Consider the following 23,733-nt stretch of genomic DNA (forward strand, 5'->3'; position numbering starts at 1 on the left):
CTCTACATGTCTGACAGCCATTCTATTCCATTGTCAGTTGAATTCCCACCAGAGTACACCTCATTCTACTTAATGTACTTCTGATTAGGTGATCACCAGAACCAAATCTTATTTAACGACGGAAAGTATAAAAAACCCTGCTGTGGTGTACACAATACTCTTGCAATAGGACAAGCTGGGTTGCAAAACAAGTGCTAGTAATATCCCAAAAGTAATAGGAATTAAAAAGTAACTTTTAACCATGACAAAGGAGTTGAAAAGAAAAATCTTGAGTGAAGAAAAGAAGGGCTCAATTCTGGCTTTACTAGCAGAGGGATACAGTGAGCATCATGTTGCCTCCATCCTTGAAATTTCTAAGATTCAGTCAATTACAACAAGGTCAAGCCGCAGACATTGGGGACAACAAAGCTACAGACCGGCAGAGTGCGAAAACAACTCTCCACTGACTGGGATGACTGTCATCTTATTCGAATGTCACTCAGCAACCGCAGAATGACATCAATTTACCTACAAAAGAAATGGCAGCTGGGGTGAAGTGCACGGCAAGAACAGTTCGTAACAGGCTCCTAGAGGCAGGGCTCAAATCATGTAAAGGTAGAAAAAAGACTTTCATTAATGAGAAGCAAAGGAGAGCCAGGCTGAAGTTTGCCAAAGACCATACGGATTGGACCATAGAGGACTGGAGTAACGTAATCTTCTCTGATGAGTCTAATTTTCAGCTTTGCCTAACACCTGGTCGTCTAATGGTTAGACGGAGACCTGGAGAGGCATATATGCCACAGTGTCTTGCACCCACTGTGAAATTTGGTGGAGAATCGGTGATGATTTGGGAATACTTCAGCAAGGCTGCAATTGGCCAGGTTAGTTTTTGTGAAGGACGGATGAATTAAGCAGCATACAAGGTTATCCTGGAAAAACAGTTGATTCTTTCTGCTCAGGCAATGTTCCCCAACTCTGAGGACTGTTTTTTACAGCAGGACAATGTGCCATGCCACACAGCCAGGTCATCAATGTGTGGATGAATGACCACCACATCAAATCCCTGTCATGGCCAGCCTAATCTCCAGATCTGAACCCCATTGAAAACCTCTGGAATCTAATCAAGACGAAGATGTATAGTCACAAGCCATCAAACAAAGAACTGCTTAAATTTTTGCACCAGGAGTGGCATAGGGTCACCCATAAGCAGTGTGAAAGACTGGTGGAAAGCATGCCAAGATGTATGAAAGCTCTGATTAAGAATCATGGTTATTTCACAAAATATTGATTTCTGAACTCTTCCTGAGCTAAAACATTAGTATTGTTGTTTCTAAATGATTATGAACTTGTTTTCTTAGCATTTTTTGAGGTCTGCAAGCACGGCATTTTTTGTTATTTTGACCATTTCTCATTTTCTGAAAATAAATACAAAATTTAGTGCTTGGAAATTCGGAGACATGTTGTCAATAGTTTATAGAATAAAAGAGGAATTTACATTTTACTCAAAAATATACCTATAAATAGAAAAATCAGAAAAACTGAAAACTTTGCAGTGGTCTCTTAATTTTTGCCAGAGCTGTATATGCACAGCTATTTTTTGCTTTCAGCTATCGTTACATAATAAAATATTGCACTACATTTTGGATTATTATTTGTGGTAGTACTCAGACCAGCCTGGTTTGTCCTTTTTTTATTTGAGACCTTGGAGATGTAATTTCTGCTCACACTCAGTTTACACTATGTACCCTATGTTATACTTTGGTTTATTTTTACACAACAATGACTGTATTCAATAGTCAATCACTTCAAGTGTTTAGAAAATTAAAGCTCAAACCATCAGTACAGATAAACTTTGGGTGTATAATTTTTTTAAGACCTAACTTCTTTCAATGTCTGATCTCTTTGTATCTTTGTATTTAGAATCATGAAGATAAAGAGTGGAAGTTTGCCCGGGCCAAGCTTTGGCTGAGCTATTTTGATGACAAATGTACGCTCCCTCCACCTTTCAATATTATCCCATCTCCAAAGACTATCTGCTATTTGTTTAACAGTATGAGTAAATGGATTTGTTCCCATACTTCAACAGGGAGGGTCAAGCGACAGAACAGTCTCAAGGTAAGGGCTCATCCCCATTTGCGAGAAAAAAAACGGTCCGTTTTCTGGATGAAAAAAACGGACCGATTCTATGCAATTGTCATGCGAGTGTCATGAGAGTGTCATGCGATTTCAGTGTGATTTTTCAATATGACATCCGTATTAAATGCAATTTTAACATGACATTTTACATAGAGCAGTCCTCTCCATGTAAAAACTCATGTTAAAATAGCATCGTAAACTAACACTGTACACATCGTTTAAAAAAAAAAACCTTCAAAACACACACACACACACACACACACATATATATATATATACATAAGAGAGAAAGATAGCAGAATAGCCGTTAATTCATTTGTCGGCTTTTGTAAAATAATTGCAAAAGCCGACAGGATATGAGACATGGTTTACATATAGTAAACCATTTTATTTCATTTAGTTTTTTATATGTACATATATACACATAGAGTACATACTATGTATATATATATCTATATATATATAATCGTCTTATCATGTCTGTCTGTAACCGAAATCCCGCGTCGCTGATTGGTTGAGCCCGGCCGGCCGCGACCAATCAGCGACGCAGGATTTCCGTGACAAACAGACAGGTTCTGTATGATAATGGGTATGGCGCCGGAGATCGCGAGATCTCCAGCGCCATACTTACCTCACTGGGAGGAGCGTTGCCGCGGCGCTTCTCTTCTTAAGGTGACTGGGGCAGGAGGCTGGGGGAGGAGTGTGGCACTGACGCTGGAGTACGCGCATGCGCATAGCGCTATCCGGTGCCATTTTCCTGAAAACACATTTGCAGTGAGTCTTCAGGAAAATGGCGCCGGACAGTGCGGTGTGGGCATGCGCATACTCCGGCGCCAGTGCCTCACTCCTCCCCCAGCCTCCGACAGAACGGGACAGCGCTGGACCACAGGAAAGATGGGTGTGTATAAATTTTTTTTTTGTATGTGTGCAGTTTCCTATGGGTGAGGGGGACTATACATACCAGGAAAGGGGGGTGAGGGGTACCATGCATACCATGAAAGGGGGGGTGAGGGGTACCATGCATACTACGAAAGGGGAGTGAGGGGTACCATGCATGCCATGAAAGGGGGTGAGAGGACCAAGCATACCATGAAAAGGGGGAGGGGACGATGCATACCAGCAAAGGGGGGTGACGGGACCATGCATACCAGGAAAGGGGGGTGAGCGGGACCATGCATACCAGGATAGGGGGTTAGAGGACCATGCATACCAGGATGGGGGGTGAGGGGGGCCATGCATACCAGGAAATAGGGGGGGTGAGGGGGACCATGCATACCAGCAAAGGGGGGGTGAGAGGACCATGCATACCAGGATAGGGGAGGTGAGGGGGACCATGCATACCAGGAAAGGGGGGTGAGGGGACCATGCATACCAGGAAAGGGGGGGTGATGGGACCGTGCATACCAGGAAAGGGGGGTGAGGGGGACCATGCATAACAGGAAAGGGGGGTGAGGGGGACCATGCATACCAGGATAAGGGGTGTGAGGGGGACCATGCATACCAGGATAAGGGGGGTGAGGGGACCATACATTCCAGGAAAGGAGGGTGAGGGTGACCATGCATACCAGGAAAGGGGGGTGAGGGGGACCATGCATACCAGGAAAGGGGGGGTGATGGGACCATGCATACCAGCAAAGGGGGGGTGAGAGGACCATGCATACCAGGATTGGGGGGTGAGGGGTAGCATGCATATCAGGATTGGGGGTGAGAGGACCATGCATACCAGGATTGGGGGGTGCATTGTTGCATTATTATTAAATCTTCATAAAGAAACCTCATACATATTCTAGAATACCCGATGCTTTAGAATCGGGCCAACATCTAGTATATGTATGTATATATATATATATATATATATACTAGCTGGAGAGCACGGCGCTGCCCGGGCATAGTAACTAACTGTGGTTAGATATAGCAAATTATAATTATCCTCCATCCCATAGTCCCGTGCCCATATACCCATCATACATATAATCCATCCCATAGTCGAGTGCCCATATACCCATCACACATCCTCCATCCCATAGTCCCATGCCCATATACCCATCATACATATTCGCCATCCCATAGTCGAGTGCCCATATACCCATCACACATCCTTCATCTCATAGTCCCATGCCCATATACCCATCATACATATCCTCCATCCCATAGTCCCGTGCCCATATACCCGTCATACATATCCTCCATCCCATAGTCCAGTGCCCATATACCCATCACACATCCTCCATCCCATAGTCCCGTGCCCATATACCCGTCACACATATCCTCCATCCCATAGTCCAGTGCCCATATGCCCATCACACACCCTCCATCCCATAGTCAACCATTATGACATCATAATGAGCGGCGGGGCTTGCAACCTATGATGACATCAGCGTCGCCATGGCAACCATTATGACATCATAATGAGGGGCGGGGCTTGATACATACACACTTTTTCCCCATTATGTAGATAGGGGCAAAATTGTTTGGTGAATAGGAACGCGCGGGGTTAAAATTTTGCCTCACAACATAGCCTAGGACACTCTTGGGGTCCAGACGTGTGACTGTGCCAAATTTTGTGGCTGTAGCTGCGACGGTGCGGATGCCAATCCCGGACATACACACACATACATACACACATACATACATACATACATACACCCACATTGAGCTTTATATAATATATATATATATATATATATATATATATATATACATGTTAGTGACAAATACAATTATTCTAATGTTGGTTCTACATTATGGATATGTATTTATTTAATACATGATTATTTCAAGGAACAAAATGTTGTGGGGTCCACCTATTATTTATAGACACCAACACTATACTACGGTAATTGTATATGTCTCTGACATATAATATATATATATATTTTATATGTATAGATTATACAGTCATATGTTAAAGTTTGGGCACCCCTATTAATGTTAACCTTTTTTCTTTATAACAATTTTGGTTTTTGCAGCCGCTATTTCAGTTTCATATATCTAATAACTGATGGACTCAGTTATATTTCTGGATTCAAATGAGGCTTATTGTACTAACAGAAAATGTGCAATCTGCATTTAAACAAAATTTGACCGGTGCAAAAGTATGGGCACCTCATAGGGGCAGCATATAGGGGCATAATCTATGGAGCATCTTATGGGGGCAGCATATAGGGGCATAATCTATGGAGCATCTTATGGGGGCAGCATATGGGGGAATAATCTATGGAGCATCTTATGGGGGCATAATCTGTGGAACATCTTATGGGGCCATAACCTTTATGGAGCAGCATATGGGGCATATTATTCTATGGAGCATCTTATGGGGCCATTATTAACCTTTGTGCAGCATTGTATGGGGTGTATTTTGTATGGAGCATCTTATGGAGCTATCATGAGCTGTATGGAACATTATGTGGGGCTCCTGATTCAATATGGATATTCAAAAACATTTAACCTACTGATGTTAATTTTACTTTTATTGGTATCTATTTTTATTTTTTAAATTCACCAGTAGCTGCTGTATTTTCCACCCTAGGCTTATACTCGAGTCAATAAGTTTTCCCAGTTCTTTGTGGCAAAATTAGGGGGGTCGGCTTATACTCGGGTCAGCTTATACTCGAGTATATACGGTAGGTATATATATATATATATATATTAGATTTTTAGTATATTTATATTATATATGATATGTATATATAAAATATTAATATATTAAATATATAATAGATATTATAATATATATATATTGTATGCATATATATTCCCTATATCTTTAATATAATATATTATATATATTATTTTGTGTGTATGTATATATATATATATTATGTATATATATTCTATATATATTATATTTTATATATATATAAAATGGATATATATATATATATTATATATAAATTATATATATATATACAGTATATATATATATATATATTATTTTATGTATATATTGTAAGGTAGCGCTTGTTATTAAGGTTGGGGATACTCGTTTTGCCGCCAAATAACCAGATCCGGCATGGGTTTTCCATAAAACAATAACAGTCCATGCGGTTTATTCAGGCATCCTAAACCCAAAGCAATAGAAAGTTCATATCAAACAGCATAGCGTCCATGACAGAGCTCCACTCTTTTAACCCTGTAGTGACACAGGTTAAGCAATGTCCAATACGCAGGCTTTCTAGCCTCACAGTTATCTCACCTCATGGTTGCTTCACCACGCTGCAGACATCCATTCCCTCCTCTGGGAACTCTCAGACACGTGCAGCCATTATACACACAGGCACTTCAGGAGGGCAGACACATCTTCCAGCGAGACCTTCCAAACGGACCAACCGGGTCCAAGCATTCACTCATGCGACCTACCCTGGCCAACTTATATGGTCCGTAGGCATGCCCACCGGATCACATGGCTATGACCTCATCACAGGTCCTACAAGCACACACACATAATCTTTACTATAGGCATTTTTAAACACACACTACTGGGTGGATTTGTAGGTAGCTGGTCCTGCCCGTCTCACCAGCTACCTGGAAAGCTCTCTCTGACACAGTGTAGCAAAAGCTCAGCAGTACCTCTGCTGATCAACACACATATTCAAGCTTCCATCCCAAGGCCACCTACCTTGGGTTACATAACGATCATTCAGCATCCTGACACTCATCCTCTCTCCTGGGACACCCACACAGCGCCCCCTAGCGGACACAGTGGTCACTACACCACTATATATATATTATATATTATATATAGGTGTATGTGTCACTGACATGTGTATATACTGTATATATGTATGTATTCTATGTGTTTATATCTAGTGTTTTGTGAGCTGTCATTGTGATTTTCAAAATATATATGTATATATAGATACACCTATTCTATGTGTATACATGTATTATATCTTTTGTATCAGAACATGTCAGTGTGATTTTACTGTATAGCCGCATCTTATCTATCTATCTATCTATCTATCTATCTAAATATCTATCTATCTATCTATCTATCTAATATAAATACATATATATGTGTTGGTGTCACTGACATGTATATATCTGTGTGTTCTATGTGTATATATCTATTCTATCTATTCTTTTCTGAGCTGTCAGTGTGATGTTACTGTACATCGCATATGAATTGTCGGCTTTTCTCCTATCTATCATCTATCTATCTTTCTAATATAAATACATATATACATGTCAGTGACACACACACACATATATATGTATTTATATTAGGTAGATCGATAGATAAGCCGGCAATTCATATGCGGCTATAATCACACACACAGCTCAAAAAAGAATCGATAGAATAGATGTATACACACATATATATATATATATATATATATATATATATACATACACATGTCAGTGACACACACATATATATCTGTGTATTCTGTGTGTATATATCTGTACTATTTATTCTATTCTAACATGTCAGTGTGATCGTACAGTAGCCGCATATGAATTGTCGGCTTTTTTCAAAGGACACCGCTGCGTATAATTCGGACAGCACTCGCATGGTGCGAGTGCTCTCAGATATTTTATCGCACCCATTGACTTGCATTGGCGATTTTCACCTGAAAATCGCAGCAAATCGCAGCATGCTGTGATTTTTTTCTCAGTCCGATTTCGGCTGAGAAAAAAATCGCAAATGAGATGTCACACATTGCCTAACATTGGTCAGAGTGCGATCCGATTTTTAATCGGATTGCACTCATCCGATTTTCGCACCAGTGAGTATGATCCCTAAGACCAGTAATCATTTCCTAAACTTCCCAGATAGCGTAATATGTATCCAATTTATGTTCTAACCTTAGATTTCACAGTCAGCTAACCCTCCAAGAAGTCAAGAAAAATGCATCAAGGTTTTTATTGTAGGAATGCAGCGTGGAAGAAGCTTGCTCAAAGAAGCTTACACAAGCAATATTGCATAGGATATAAAAATCGAATGATGCAGATTTCCTAAAAAGCACATTATACACATCAATGAAAATTATGATAATTGCAATGTTCCATTGTCAACTGGTTTAAAAAGGCAAAAAACAAAAAGAGTTTCTTCATAAACTATTTTTTAATCATTTTCAAACTTGGGGAATTTATGTGTGTTGCTCATTATTTTGTAACAATTTGTACATGCATTTTCTTTTTGAGATGTCTTTTTGTAAAAACTGCCAGAACAAAACTCCATGCTATCTTAAAAAATGCCGCTGACCACAAAAATGGAAAAAAAAGCCAGAAAAGCAAAATGCTGAGTATATAGACTTTTCATAGATTTGCTATACACTTTTCTTGAAAGATGCAGACTTTTCTTTATATATCTGGTTGAAGAAATTGTCAAACAAAATCTTGGAGTAGGTTTGGGGTTTGACAGTGAATCCATTTTCAACCAGAAAAGGACCAAGTACCTCATCTTTAATAATGCCAGCCCATAACAGCACCCCACCTCCAACTGGCTGGAGTCTGAGTTAAAGTGGATGTCTGTGCCCATTACTGATCCAGCCATAGGCCCATCCATCTAGTCCGTTAAGAGTCACTCTCATCTCACCAGTCCATGAAACCTTTGAACAATCTGTCTTCAGATATTTCTTGGCCCAGTCTTGACATTTCAACTTCAGTGTCTATTTCAGTGGTGGTTGGTTTCAGCCTACCTTACCTAGGCCATGTCTCTGAGCACTGAACACCTTGTACTTCTGGACTCCAGGGAAAGTGCTGTTTCCTTGTTGCTTCAAATTTGATTCTTCTCAAACACCTTTTTACACAATTGTGTGTGTATATATGTATGTATATATATATATATATATATATATATATATATATATATATATATACACATAAAACAGTGCGTATACTGTATAAGATCTGATGTCTGTAGTCACAGTATACCATATACCAGCACTGTGCAGCGACATTACACATGGTGTAATGGTATATGCACTGGACTGATCCTGCATCAGCTACAGGACATCACACTATATAGATGGCTGTGTATATATAATCAGTGATGTCCTGTAGCCGGTGATGTCCTGTCGCTGGCGCAGGATCCGTCTGGTGCAGGTTCAGTCCTGTGCAGGGGTCTATGTAGTTAGGTCTAAAGTGTCTTTATCTGGGGCACAATGAGATTTATGGTGACAGTTTGAAACTTCATACAGATCAGGAGCCGATGACCTCACACTGACAGCCTGACTTGACCGGTATAAAGGTGCAAACTGATGCAATAAATCCCACTTGTCCTCAGCAGAGCAGCCTAAGACACAATTTGGAGTCAGCTTCCTGCCACCTCCTCACCTCACTGCACAAACAGCACAAATCTCCTGCCCCATCATAAGCCCATACGTACAACAATCTTATCAGGATCCTGACAGCGCCGGCGTACAGCCTCCGCTGAGCAGGGACTCACCCGCACTGTAGGGACCCCTGGGGACCAGAATAGCCAGAAAGTATAGGTGCACAGGACCTTAGTGATGAAGTTTAGCAAGCCGGCACGGGACCTACGGTCATGTGACTGCAAGGGGGCGGGGCTTAGCGTCCTGCTTTCAGAGAAGACAGCAAACTCAGAGTCAGGCAAAACGGAGGTCGTTCACAGTACGGACAGCGAGGTACAGGAGGGGTAAACAGACGGGAGGTCAGACAAAGCCAAAGGTCATACACAAGAGGGCGACGCGGTACCAAGGGGACGAGCAGAGAGAAGTCGGGTCACAAGCAGAGAGTCATACACGAGAGGTAGCACAGTACAAGAGGGACAGGCAGAACTCGTAACAGGGACAGAACCGAATCAAAAACCAAACAAGCAAGCAAGATATCAGGCACAAGGCACACGTATGCACAAGGTCAACTAACTCAGCCGAGGGCAGGAGTATAACTGACACCAGATCTAGATCCAGTGAGCATTAAATAGCTGCCCTCTGCCAGGGAGAGGCGGGATAATTAACCCCCAATCAGACCAGGACGGGCCAAAGCGAAACCCCGTCCTGGATCATGACAGTACCCTCCTCTCAGTGGGGGGCCACTGGACCCCCAGGTCTCTCAGGGTACTTGGCGTGAAAGGCCCGGACCAACCGATCCGCATGAACCGATCGAGCAGGAACCCATGAGCGTTCTTCAGGACCGTAGCCTTTCCAATGTACCAGATATTGAAGGGCACGACGGACCAACCTGGAGTCGACAATTCGTTCCACCTCGTACTCCGACTGCCCGTCTACCAAAACCGGTGTTGGGGATGATCCCTCCCCAGCGGACCTCACAGGTTTCAAAAGGGCCTTATGAAAAACATTTGGGATCCGCAGAGATGGCGGGAGACGCTATCGAAAAGCCACCGGGTTAACTGCCTCGGTAATTTCATAAGGACCGATAAACTTGGGTCCAAGCTTCGCAGAGGGGACCTTGAGTCTTATATTCTTGGTGGACAACCATACCTTATCCCCAATCTGCAACACCGGTCCCGCGGATCGTTTTTTGTCCGCAAAAAATTTAAACTTGTCCTGGGCCTTCGTAATATTACTCTGGACCTCTCGCCATACCTCCCCCAACCGCTGGATCGTCTCATCCGCCCCAGGACACCCAGAATTCAAACGGGAAAATTCTCCAAAATGAGGATGAAACCCATAATTGCAAAAAAAGGAGATGTACCCGTAGACTGGTTAACACGGTTGTTAAATGCAAGCTCAGCTACCGGTAACACAGAACACCAATCATCTTGTTGGTCTGGAGTCAAGCAACGCAGAATTTGCTCCAGAGACTGATTGGTCCGCTCGGTCTGCCCATTAGTCTCTGGATGATAAGCGGATGAAAAGGACGGACCAATACCCAACCTTTTACAAAAAGCCCTCCAAAATCTGGAAACAAATTGCACTCCTCTATCAGACACCACATTCAAGGGTACCCCATGCAACCGCACCACATGATCAACAAACAATCTGGACAATGTTTCCGCATTAGGTAGAGCTGCCAAAGGTACAAAATGTGCCTGCTTACTAAACCTGTCCACCACAACCCAGACGACGGTATTACCCTTGGAGGGGGAAAGGTTGGTGATGAAATCCATGGACAAATGCGTCCATGGTCTCTCAGGAATTGGCAGTGGTACCAATTCCCCGGCCGGCCGGTTATGGGGGGGTTTTTGCACGGGCACAAACATCACAAGCAGACACATATTCCCCAACATCAGAGGCTAAAGCAGACCACCAGAATACTCTAGCAATGGCCCTCCGGGTAGCCGAGATCCCTGGATGTCCACCCAGAACTGAGTCATGGAACTCCCGGAGGACCTTAAGGCGAAGCTGAGCTGGCACAAAAAGTTTGTCCACCGGCTTAGCCGGCGGTGCAAGAGACTGGGCTTCCCGAATCTCTCGTTCCAACATATTCGAAATACCTGCCACCACCACCCCAGGCTGAAGAATGGAGGATGGAGGTTCCGGGGGGGACACCGGATCTAGACTGCGTGACAAGGCATCTGCTCTGACATTTTTAGATCCTGGCCGAAAAGTGATCGAGAATTTGAATCGGGAAAAAAAAGTGACCATCTAGCCTATCTAGGAGTCAACCTCTTAGCTGACTCAATATAAGCTAGGTTTTTGTGATCCGTAATTACGGTTATAGGATGGACAACCCCCCTCCAAAAAATGCCTCCATTCTTCAAAGGCCAACTTAACGGCCAGAAGTTCTCGATTTCCCACATCATAGTTTCTCTCCGCAGGAGAAAATTTCTTTGAGAAAAAGGTGCAAGGTCTAAAATTGGTCAAAGTGGCTGGTCCTTGGGACAATACCGCCCACACCCCCACCTCTGAGGCATCTACCTCAACAATAAATGGTTCAGACGGGTCCGGTTGAACAAGAACCGGGGCCGACATGAAACATGTTTTCAAAAACTGAAATGCCGCTACCGCTGCGGTTGACCAATTCTTGATATCGGCCCCCTTTTGAGTCATGTCTGTGAGGGGTTTAACCACCTGTGAGAACCCCTTTATACATTTGCGATAGTAATTGGCAAATCCTAGGAAACGCTGCAGAGCCTTCAAATCACAAGGTTGAACCCACTCGACAATGGCCTGCACCTTATTAGGATCAATGCGATACCCTTCATGTTATGATGAGTCACCGAAGGAGGAAAAAACAAAATACCTGCTAAGTCCAGAAAAACCAGAGAGGTTGGCAGCTATCGGATCGCAGACCCCTGAACCTATCCACAACAACTAGCAGTAGCCGTGGGGGGTTCCTACGGTGCCCTAGACCCCTCGATCACAGCCGGAGAACTATATAGCCTAAAGACAAAAAGGGGAAAAATTAAACTGCCCCAGAGCAGACCCCAAAGCAATAGGCAGCCCCCAACATATAATGACGGTGAAGCAAGATGAAAACACTAACACAGATAGAAAGATAGGTTGAGCAAATGATGGGGCCCAAGCTAACTACATAGGACAGGATAGGAAAGCTGCTGTCTGCCATCTGCAAAAACCCTATCAAAATGAGCCAACCGGCTGATAGGAAAAACAGGCCCTGAAGTTGCTAGGCTTCAAAAGACTATATCAGCACACAGGTGTATTCTGAAGACAGAGTAAAATATCAACAGATCAGAGACAAAAATGGAATTCAGCTCACCCCCGGCCGGGGATGGCAGAACTCCCAAAAAACAAGGCAAAACAAAAACAAAACTGAAGAGTACAAAGCAGAGCAGAAAAACTTAGCTTTGAGATGCAGGAATCAGACTGGTCTCCAAGAATCCAGCAGGAAAATCACCAGCCAGGAAGAAGGGCGTCGGCAGTCTTATATTCAGTCCTCAATTCCAGCCACCCAGTCATCATCTAGCTGCCCAGGTGTTTGATAATCAGTCTCACTACCTTCCTTCACTAGAGGAGGGAGTTCATCAGACCTCAATGGTGAAGGGAAAAATGAACTCACAACACCTTCAGCAGACATGATGAACCCCAGAAACGACAGTTCCTGAACAAAAAACAAACATTTTTCCAGTTTAGCAAAGAGACAGTTCTCCCGGAGCCTTTGGAGAACTGCCCGAACATGACCAATGTGAGTCTGTTTATCAGGAGAATAGATCAATATGTCATCCAAATATACCACCAAAAAACGTCCAATAAAATCAGAGAACACGTGATTTATGAAGTTTTGGAAGACCGCTGGAGCATTCGGCAAGCCGAAAGGCATGACCAGATTTTCAAACAACCCTTCAGTAGTGAGAAAAGCGGTTTTCCATTCATCTCCGTCTCGGACTCGGATAAGGTTATACGTTCCCCGTAGATCTAATTTTGAAAACCACTTAGCTCCGGACAATTGGTTGTATAAATCAGGAATACGTGGAAGGGGATACGTATTCCTCACAGTTATCTTATTTAACTGGCGAAAATCGAGGCATGGGCGTAAACCACCGTCTTTTTTCTTTACAAAAAAGAACCCCACCGCCACAGGAGAAACAGAAGGACGAATGTGTCTCTTACGGAGGCTCTTGGAAATATACTCCTTCATTGCAGCCTGTTCTGGACCCGAAAGGTTATACAAGCAGGCCTTGGGCAATTTAGCACCTGGAACCAGGTCAATGACACAATCAAATGGGCGGTGTGGTGGTTAAACCTCAGCCTCTTTTCTGGAGAAAACGTCCGTATAGTCTATCAGGCACTCCGGAATACCTTCCAGACCCACGGACGACACAGACACAGTATCAAGACATTTCTCAGAACAATAAGGACCCCATTTAACAATGTCCCGACATTCCCAATTAATTACAGGATTATACAATTGTAACCAGGGGAACCCCAACACCAGTCCCGCTGGCAGGTTGTCCATCACAAAACATGAAATACGTTCCTGGTGCAAGGAACTCACTTTAAGGAGAAACCCTTCAGTACGAAACATCATGTCATTTTTTACCAGTGGTGTTTTGTCAATGGCCACAAGGTGAATAGGAGTCTCCAACCTAACTGTCCCTAACTTACACCTGGATACCAAAACAGAGTCAATAAAGTTAAATGTTGATCCGCAATCCACGAAGGCAGAAGTGGATGTGGAGACACTCCCACAACAAAGTTCCACCTGCAACAACCTTTTAGAGAAGGCAGAAAAAGGTACCTGAGAGCCTGGGTGACCTCCATGACAATCACCCCGGGCTCAGTCGCTTGGTTAGTGGACGGGAGGGGCACACCTTTCTCCAATGTCCAGAATCGCCACAGTGAAAACAGTCTTTTCCCACGCGCCGTGGTCTCCTTTCATTGTCCTTGAGGTCGATGGTTCCCATCGCCGCGATCTCCAAAATAGGACTAGGTCCCCTTCCTTGGGAGAATAACGGTCTTTCACTTTGCATCACTCCCCTCGCCCGTAGCCGGCGATCCATTCGGACGGCCTGTGTCATAGCCTCCTCCAGGGAATCAGGCGGAGGGTGGAGAGCCAAGGCATCTTTCAGATATTCAGACAGGCCTCTACGGAACAAACCCCGGAAGGCGGCATCATTCCAACAGACCTCCGCTGCCCAGCGTCTGAATTCTGTACAAAACCACTCGGCTGAGTGCTTTCCCTGGCACACACTCATCACCATGTCCTCAGCCATACGCATACGATCAGGCTCATCATAAATATGCCCCAGGGCCTTAAAAAATGCATCTACCGTCATATGCTTAGGGGCCGTGGTCGGAAGGGAGAAAGCCCAAGCTTGGGGGGCTCCCCTTAACAGAGACATAATGACCCCCACTCTCTGACTTTCATCCCCAGAAGAGTGTGGTCTTAAGAAAAAAAAAAGCTTACAGCCCTCCTTGAAAACTCTGAACTCTTTTTTATTTCCAGAAAAGGTATCTGGTAACTTCACTGGAGACTCAGGGGAAACTAACGTAATATCCTGAGCCCCCGATGAAAAAGCCCCCTGCACAGTGTCAGCGATCTGCTGCTCAGACTGAGCCAGGACTTGTTGTTCTCCAAGGAGTTTCTGAGACATCTGGGTTAGGTGTTTAACCTGCTCAGAAAGAGCGTGCATAGGATCCATCACACACAGGTGAATGGAAGCAGACAAAAAAAAAATGGTATCGGTCAGTTATAATATCAGGATCCTGACAGCGCCGGCGTACAGCCTCCGCTGAGCAGGGACTCACCCGCACTGCAGGGACCCCTGGGGACCAGAATAGCCAGAAAGTATAGGTGCACAGGACCTTAGTGAAGAAGTTTAGCAAGTCGGCACGGGACCTACGGTCATGTGACTGCAAGGGGGCGGGGCTTAGCGTCCTGCTTTCAGAGAAGACAGCAAACTCAGAGTCAGGCAAAATGGAGGTCGTTCACAGTACGGACAGCGAGGTACAGGAGGGGTAAACAGACGGGAGGTCAGACAAAGCCAAAGGTCATACACAAGAGGGTGACGCGGTACCAAGGGGACGAGCAGAGAGAAGTCGGGTCACAAGCAGAGAGTCATACACGAGAGGTAGCGCAGTACAAGAGGGACAGGCAGAACTCGTAACAGGGACAGAACCGAATCAAAAACCAAACAAGCAAGCAAGATATCAGGCACAAGGCACACGTACGCACAAGGTCAACTAACTCAGCCGAAGGCAGGAGTATAACTGACACCGGACCTAGGTCCAGTGAGCATTAAATAGCTGCCCTCTGCCAGGGAGAGGCGGAATAATTAACCCCCAATCAGACCAGGACGGGCCAAAGCGAAACCCCGTCCTGGATCATGACAAATCTAAGGATGTCTGATCTTCCGTACTGCTCAAGACATAGGCTGAAGCTCTTCTCCGGGGTGAAGAAGAAGGTCAGCGTGAGGTGAGTACAGTGTCTGTTGTGATGCAGACGGAAACAATTCCAGCCACAGCCTCTAAAGCAGTGTTTCTCAACTCCAGTCCTCAACACCCACCAACAGGTCAGGTTTTCAGGATATCCTTAGCATTTCACAGGTGATTTCAACACCTGCTCAAGCATTAATTCCATCACCTGTGCAATACTAAGGAAATCCTGAAAACATGACCTGTTGGTGAGTCTTGAGGACTGGAGTTGAGAAACACTGCTCTAAAGCAACAGACGGCTTGGCGGTCCTAAACAGCCGCTTGGGGAATTCCCCTCCCCCCCGGCCCAGTCCACCCCTGCGTATGCCACTTGTCTGGCGCTCTTGATTCATTAAGAAGCATGCACCTCTTATTGAATCAGGAGCGTCTGATATCAGCAACATCTCCTCATCAAGACCAGCATGAAAATGCCGATCTTGATGAATCAGGGCCATAATATATTATTTGTAATAAAATGCAAATATTCTTATTGAGTACTAAAGCTTGAAGTCAAAACAACTAACATTATTTAATCCAGTCTCACAATTTTAACTTCAGAACACAAGTTCTACAATCTTTGGCACTGCCAGAGCCCAGAGGGGAATTTCTTAATCTTCTTACACTTATTCAAGACCAAAAAACTTTTACACAGTGCACCTAGTCCCGCATAATACTCCATTTACATTAGAAAGTGTATGGCAAGATCAAAACATACATAAAAAATACAAAATACTGTTCATTAGATCGGTGGGGTTAGGGGGTTATAAAGTTGCTGCAGAAATACAATACCTGACCATAAAACTCTGAAATATATAGTAAAAGGTAAAAATACAACAAAGACAATCTATAATTAGGATCACCTGTGAAACATGACCTAGCTTCCCTACAGTTTTCAATCAATAACATATGAAAGACTTAGCTCCTCCAAACACTTCTTTGCACCCTATAGCTCTGTTGAGTTTGCTAGAAGTTATTTCTTTCAGTATTTTGCTACATTGTATATGGAAACTCCAATGCCTCCTCTCTTCGTATTTTATTTCCTTTAAACCTGTAGCTAGTAGCAAAATATGCAGCAGCAACGTTAATGGGTTGTCCACTATTCGGACAATCCCTTGTCAATCAGCATGTTTGCGGCCAGTAAAATAATAACACTTGATACTCTCCTCCAGTGCCAGTGGCATTCCAGTGGTATGGGCTCAAGCGTTCTCTGCACCCAATCAGCACTGGCTTCACTTTCCCAGCTTTTGGACGAATCAGATGTTAAGAGGAAGTGAGGGCTGCGGCTGGCCGTTCACTTCCACTTGATGTATGGTATTCCTAAAGCGGAGAAAGTGATGGAAGAAATAGTGGAAAAATTCTGCAGCCACACAAAAAATATTATTTATACATAAACCATCACATTTATTAGGATATGGCTAAAAACAAATAAAAAATTAAGATAGTGTAAAATAGTATGGTGTGCACCGGGTCTACGCGGCTCAAGCCTTACAGGCTCTTAGACTAAGAGCCTGTAAGGCTAGAAAAGCAACTTCCAAAATGGAGGAACACAGCAGCACTCTGTAGAGACCAATATATATATACGAATACAAAATCTATCATAATTGCTGAGTAAACTGTAATAAAAAGTAAATTTTTTAAAAAAATTACTTACAAAATTGAAGGTTCTTAGCGCATACATTTACCAATTCTTGTGAGCCCATCAACCGCGACAAGGTGACACTTTTCTGATGGGTCCTATTATCTAACAAATGCCTCTCTTGTGCTATAAATGTCTACAGTGTGATTGGACAAACTTGCCTCTCCTGGGTAACAAACTTAAACATTAAAGTGATCTGGTAGGAACCAGAGTTGATTATAAACACCCTTGGGCTGATGAGTGAGGTGCAGAGTCAGAAAAGAGGTTGTTACAATCAACTCTGGTTCCTACCAGCTCGCTTTGCTGTGCAGGTTTGTAACCCAGGAGAGGCATGTTTGCCCATTCACACTGTAGACTTTTATAGCACAAGAGAGGCATTTATTAGATGATAGGACCCATCAGAGAAGTGTCACCTTGTTGCTGTTGATGGACTCACATGAATTGGCCAATTTATGCGCTAAGAACCTTCACTTTTGTAAGTAATTTTTTAAAATTCTTTTTACTTGTTATTATAGTTTACTCAGCAATTATGATAGATTTTGTGTTCGCATATACTGTATATTTGTCTCTACAGAGTGCTGTTGCGTTCCTCCTTTTTGCAAGTTATGTATTCATTACAGTAGGCACCTGTTCAAACTATATGGAGGTGCTGGTCAGGTTTTTTGTTCTATTCAGTTATTCATTGGAGGTTGTTACCTCCTCCTTTCTGACTCTGCACCCTACCTATCAACTCAAAGGTGTTTATAATTAATTCTGGTTCCTACCAGCTCACTTTACTGTGTAAGTTTTTTACCCAGGAGAGGCATGTTTGCCCATTCACACTGTAGACTTTTATAGCACAAGAGAGGCATGTGTTAGATGATAGGACCCATCAAAGAAGTGTCACCCAGTCACGGTTGATGGGCTCACAAGAATTGACCAATTTATGCGCTAAGAACCTTCACTTATGCAAGTAATTTTTAATTTTTTTTTTTACTTTTTATTACAGTTTAGGCTTGGTTCACATTTGCGTATGGAGGAGCTGCGGCTGTCTGCGGACTTCCTCCGTGAAGCTCTACCCACTGCTGCACCTCCTCCGGTCAGCTCCACCTACGTCTGCATGCTTCTGCATGTGGCCTGCATACCCTATCTTTAACATTGGGTACGCAGGTTGTGTGGATGTATGCGGATGCATGCGTTATTTTGACGATGCAGCGCCCGCATAAAATTCCAACATGATGCATTTGACGCAGGTCGCCGCATCATCAAAACGACGCATGCGGAGGCATCCGCATACATCCGCAAGACCTGCATACCCAATGTTAAAGATAGGGTACGTAGGCCGCATGCAGAAGTATGCGGATGTAGGCGGAGCTGACCGGAGGAGGTGTGGCCGTTGGCGGAGCTTCACGGAGGAAGTCCGCAAACAGCCGCAGCTCCTCCATATGCAAATGTGAAGCCAGCCTTACTCAGCAATTATGATAGATTTTGTGTTTGAAAATATATTGGTCTCTACAGAGTGCTGCTGCGTTCCTCCTTTTTACAAGTTATGTATTCATTACAGTAGGCACCTGTTCATACTATATGGAGGTGCTGGTCAGGTTTTTTGTCCAAGGCTAGAAACGCGTAGACCTGGTGCGCACCATGTTATTTTACACTATATTAATTTTTTCTTTCATTTTAGCCATATCCATATAAATGTTATGTTTTATATACAAAAAAAATATTTTTTTGCGGTTGATGATTTATTCCACTATTTGATCCATAGTTTCAGCTCATGAGCCAGCCTGATCCCTCCGAGCACCACGCTCTGATTCAATATATCTTCCACACCGGTGAGCTGATGACCTGTTCATTTTTCTCATGTGGAGAAAGTGAACCCAGCGCTGATTGGAACCAGGGATTGTGTGAAATAACAATGTGACGTGATCCTAGAGACAGTGAGTGCTGACACTGCTGAAAGACTGCCGGCAAGGGAGGTGAGTATAAGTGGTGTTATTTTACTGGCCGCAAACCTTGCTCAATGAAGAGAGGTTGACCGAGTAGTGGACAATTCCTTTAAGTATATTGTACTAGGCAGCATGCTAGTTCAATTGTTAGCATTGTTGCTTTGCAGCGCTGGGATCCTGGTTTCATATCCCACCAAAGACAACATCTACAAGGAATCTGCATGTTTTCCCTGTGTGTGATAGAGAAATCTGTAAGGCATCAACTATTAAGTCAATGGTTTCATATGATAGTAAAGTTGATAGGATGCTACATATGCCTGATTTCTTGTGACAAATTAAAGCATGCTAACTGTTTTTGTCACAGTTTTTGCCACAATTTTTAATTAAAAAAGTCTTTTAACTATATGGTAAAAATCTCAAATAAAATGTAGGTCTATGGCAGAAAATTTCTCCGTATGGAGAGTGGCAAGGCAGCATAAGGAGAGACTTATAGGCTGTTATGATTTTAGGGCAAATCATTAGGGAACAATAGGTAATATGCTAAAAACTGCAACAGACCCTATCGGTTCCTGTACAGACTAGAGATCCTGACCCCGCAGTCCCTAGAGGCTCGTGCGTGAGCTGAGAAAGCCATAACCACAGACTAGACAATGGCAACTCAGACCTATGATGCCTGAAAGTCTGTCGAGTGCTTCACGCTCCTTCTAAAGAACTGGGCGGCAGCGCAGAGTGCAAATTACCTACAGAAAGGAAAGTGTGCTGAAATAGAAAGAGATCCTAGAGTGAGGAAAACAAACAGCAAAATCTAAAATAAAGGATTAAGTACGTACTGTTAGAGAATATGCCTCCTACTCCCTAAAAAGAAACAGAAGATAAGTGCAGGGTAAAGAACATAAACAACAGTGATATAAACTATATCTGGCTTAAATTACAACAGTATACTTGGACATCTAAATGAGACTATCATCAGCAGGAAACACCAGCGGGGGGAAAGTATATAAAGCCGCACCCGAAAGGTGATAGGGCAGATCAATGAGTAAATAAAAACATCTGTTACCCTAAAAAGACTCAAGCAAGGATAACAGAAACTAAACACCCAGAGAAAAGGTGTATCTGCTGTCGTTCGGCAGACAGATAAGCTGACCATAAAGCACAGGCTTAAGGGTTCAAATCCAGATGCATGACATAGTGTTAGGCGTCGGGTTCCTGTCGCTGCACAGCAGGAATCCCGAGCCTTGCATTCGGCAGTCTCCTATTCCTCTCCGTCGCAGAGGAGGCTGCTCAGCAGACTCGTCGATCCCGGCGCTCTGCTCAGATCAGCTCTGTGGGTTTGGTTGCTGCTGCCACCTCTGGTCCAGCTATAGCAACTCATCCTGGTCAGCAGCGAGCTACTCCAGGGACTAAGTCCTCCTTTTGGTCCACTGAGCATGCCCGTGGGACGATCTCATTGGATATCGGAGGTCACATGCTCAGGTCCTTCTCCAGCTCGGATTGGACCATCAGAAAGGTCAGGAAGGACCCGGAAGGACGCTGCTATAAAAGGTTCGCATGGCAGCTCGGCCATGCGCTAGTATAGACTGCATTACCAGACTATGAGGAGTGAGTGTTGTATGCATGTATGAATGTCTCTGGTGAAAGACTCATTAAGAAACCCCTACCCTTGGTACGCATGTGTTGTGCAGCCTAGCCTGTTAAGCGCCCAGGCTTAGGTGTAGGTAGAGGCAGAATCTGAGACTGGCATCAGTGTCCACCGCTGGCTCTGCACGCCACGGTGCACGTGCTCGACACTCCACCATAGTCAGCGTCTATAGTGGCGTCTGCAGGTGCGACTCCATGCGCCCATAAGTTCTAGAGGGACTCTGACCCCCGTATCTTTGGGGCAGAGTTCTGTGACCGTATTCTGTGCGCTCCCTTGCCGAGCTCTGTGAGCTTTAAACAGGCTCCGGCATTTATGTTTTGCGGTAGTGCGGCTCTGTGAAGCAACAGAGTTCGCCCCTGTACACACCGGGTGACACTAACCCGCATGTGTTTTTCTATTATACTGCCATATAGCGTCCACCATTACTGAGCAGCACCTCATTACTATCTTTTAATATTTGGTGCATTCCGCCAGCCCTAACATTATACTAGCGCCAGGGTCTGGCTAGTAATGGCGGACGAACAACGACTGCAGCGGTACATCCAGCAGCTGGAGGGTAGGCTGGCGGCTCTTGAGTGCAAAGCTTCAGTTGTGGATGATACCGCAGTCGCTGTTCAGGCAGCCACAGAGGCTGTCTCCCGTGTGTCCCCTGCCATCCTTGCCCCAACTTTGTCCTGCCTCCCATTGCCTGAGAAGTTCTCGGGCGATAGTGCTTCTTGTAGGGGTTTCGTGAGCCAGTGTACCATACAGCCGGAGCTGCTGGCTGCACGATTCCCCTCTGAGCGGTCTAAAGTGGGATTTGTTATTTCCCTCTTGTCAGGCAGAGCTCTGGAGTGGGCCACACCACTGTGGGTGCGTGGTGATCATGTGGTACTGAGTGCCTCGCGGTTCTTGGGCAGGTCTTTTTGGGACCGCGAGTCACTAATGATACCGCTCCAGCTGCTGGCGTTATCGCAGGGCTCGGCTCTGGTCAGCCATTATGCCATCCAGTTCCGGACGCTGGCTCCAGAACTGGAGTGGTCAGATAAGACCCTCATTCCGGTGTTCTGGAGAGGTCTGGCTGGCCATGTAAAGGACGCCCTGGCCACCAGGGAGATTCCTGCCGCACTGGAGGAGCTTATCACCATCTCCACCCGCATAGACCTTCATTTTTCAGAGTGAAGGTTGGAGCTGTCCCAGTGTAGGCAGAGGTTTAGGTTGGCACCTAGTTTTACTAAACCTCCGGAACCTCCCGATCGGGTGTCCGAGCCCCAAGAGGCCATGGGGAATTCTTGCGCAGGATCCAGGTCCCGGTCCGCGCGAGCACCTGTGGTCTGTCACATTTGACGGCAGTCTGGTCCCCCTGCCAACAGGTGCCCACAGCGGCCAGAAAAACGCTTGCGTCTAGTGGTTGCTGGAGGAGGCCTACTAGATACTGCAACGTTTTCCTCCAAGCTGTCCTTTGAGGGAACGCATGAGTTTGGCTTTTCCACTCTGACGGTGGAGGTTTGCGTGGATTCCGGGGCGGAGGGCAATTTCATGTCGTCTGCCTTCGCCCAACTTACGCAATTCCTCTGGTTTTACTACCTCAGCCAGTCACCATCAAAGTGGTGAATGGAGCGACACTACCCTCTCAGATCACCCACCAGACCACCCCGCTAATACTCTCGCTGTCTCCTTCCCATCAAGAGACGCTATCTCTCCTTGTCATGCCCGAGGGTATCGACCAGGTCCTCTTAGAGGTTCCCTGGTTGTGTCATCACTCTCCCCATATAGAGTGGTCCTCAGGGAGAATTCTCGGGTGGAGTAAATCCTGTGAGGGTAGATGTCAGAGGGAGTGCGTTCACGTTGCCTCAACTGAAGTCCCCGCAGATCTTTCCTCTCTCCTCACATGCTATCGACAGTATGCAGACGTATTTTCCAAGAAGGTGGCGGAGACCCTTCCACCTCACCCCCTACGACTGTCCTATTGACCTCTTGCCTGGTGCTGAGCCTCCCCGGGGTCGAGTCTATCCCCTATCTCTCCCGGAGACAGAGGCCATGTCTCAGTATATCAGTGAGAATCTGGCAAGAGGATTCATTAGGAAGTCAGTGTCACCAGCGGGGGTGGGATTCTTCTTCGTCCAGAAGAAGAATGGAGAATTACGTCCCTGCATCGATTACAGGGGTCTTAACGCCATCACCGTTAAGATTAAGTATCCTCTGCCCCTGATATCGGAACTGTTCGATAGGCTTCGGGGAGCGAGAGTGTTTACTAAGCTTGATCTGCGGGGGGCTTAAAACCTGATTCACATCCGTGAGGGGACGAATGGAAGACAGCTTTTAACACCAGGAATGGGCACTATGAATACCTGGTGATGCCCGTAGGACTTTGTAACTCTCCAGCTGTCTTCCAAGACTTTGTAAATGACATCTTCTGGGATATGCTCACCACCTCAGTTGTAGTCTATCTGGATGATATCCTCATCTACTCTCCAGATATTGACTCTCACCGGAGAGATGTTTGCAAAGTTTTCGATCTCCTACGGGCAAACTCCCTTTAAGCCAAGTTGGAGAAGTGTGTGTTTGAGCAGGAGTCCTTGCCTTTCTTGGGCTATATCATTTCCGCCCAGGGATTGGCCATGGATCCTGCCAAGCTACAGAAGGTGATGGATTGGCAGGAGCCCCATTCTCTCAAAGCGGTGCAGCACT

The 23,733-nt window shown here is 44.8% G+C and overlaps 1 protein-coding gene across 1 annotated transcript in view; it reads left to right on the top strand.

Annotated features, from left to right (window-relative positions):
* Positions 1-23,733, top strand: part of TRPC1 (transient receptor potential cation channel subfamily C member 1) — a 147,672-nt gene that overhangs the window by 106,175 nt on the left and 17,764 nt on the right. The window contains exon 12 of the mRNA XM_073579104.1: positions 1,900-2,094. Coding sequence (XP_073435205.1) covers positions 1,900-2,094 — 195 coding nt within the window. The remainder of the gene's footprint in view (positions 1-1,899; positions 2,095-23,733) is intronic.

The sequence above is a fragment of the Dendrobates tinctorius genome, unplaced genomic scaffold (genome assembly GCF_039654945.1).
Source record: "Dendrobates tinctorius isolate UK_male_01 unplaced genomic scaffold, ASM3965494v1 ptg000060l, whole genome shotgun sequence".
Taxonomy (NCBI): Eukaryota; Metazoa; Chordata; class Amphibia; order Anura; family Dendrobatidae; genus Dendrobates; species Dendrobates tinctorius.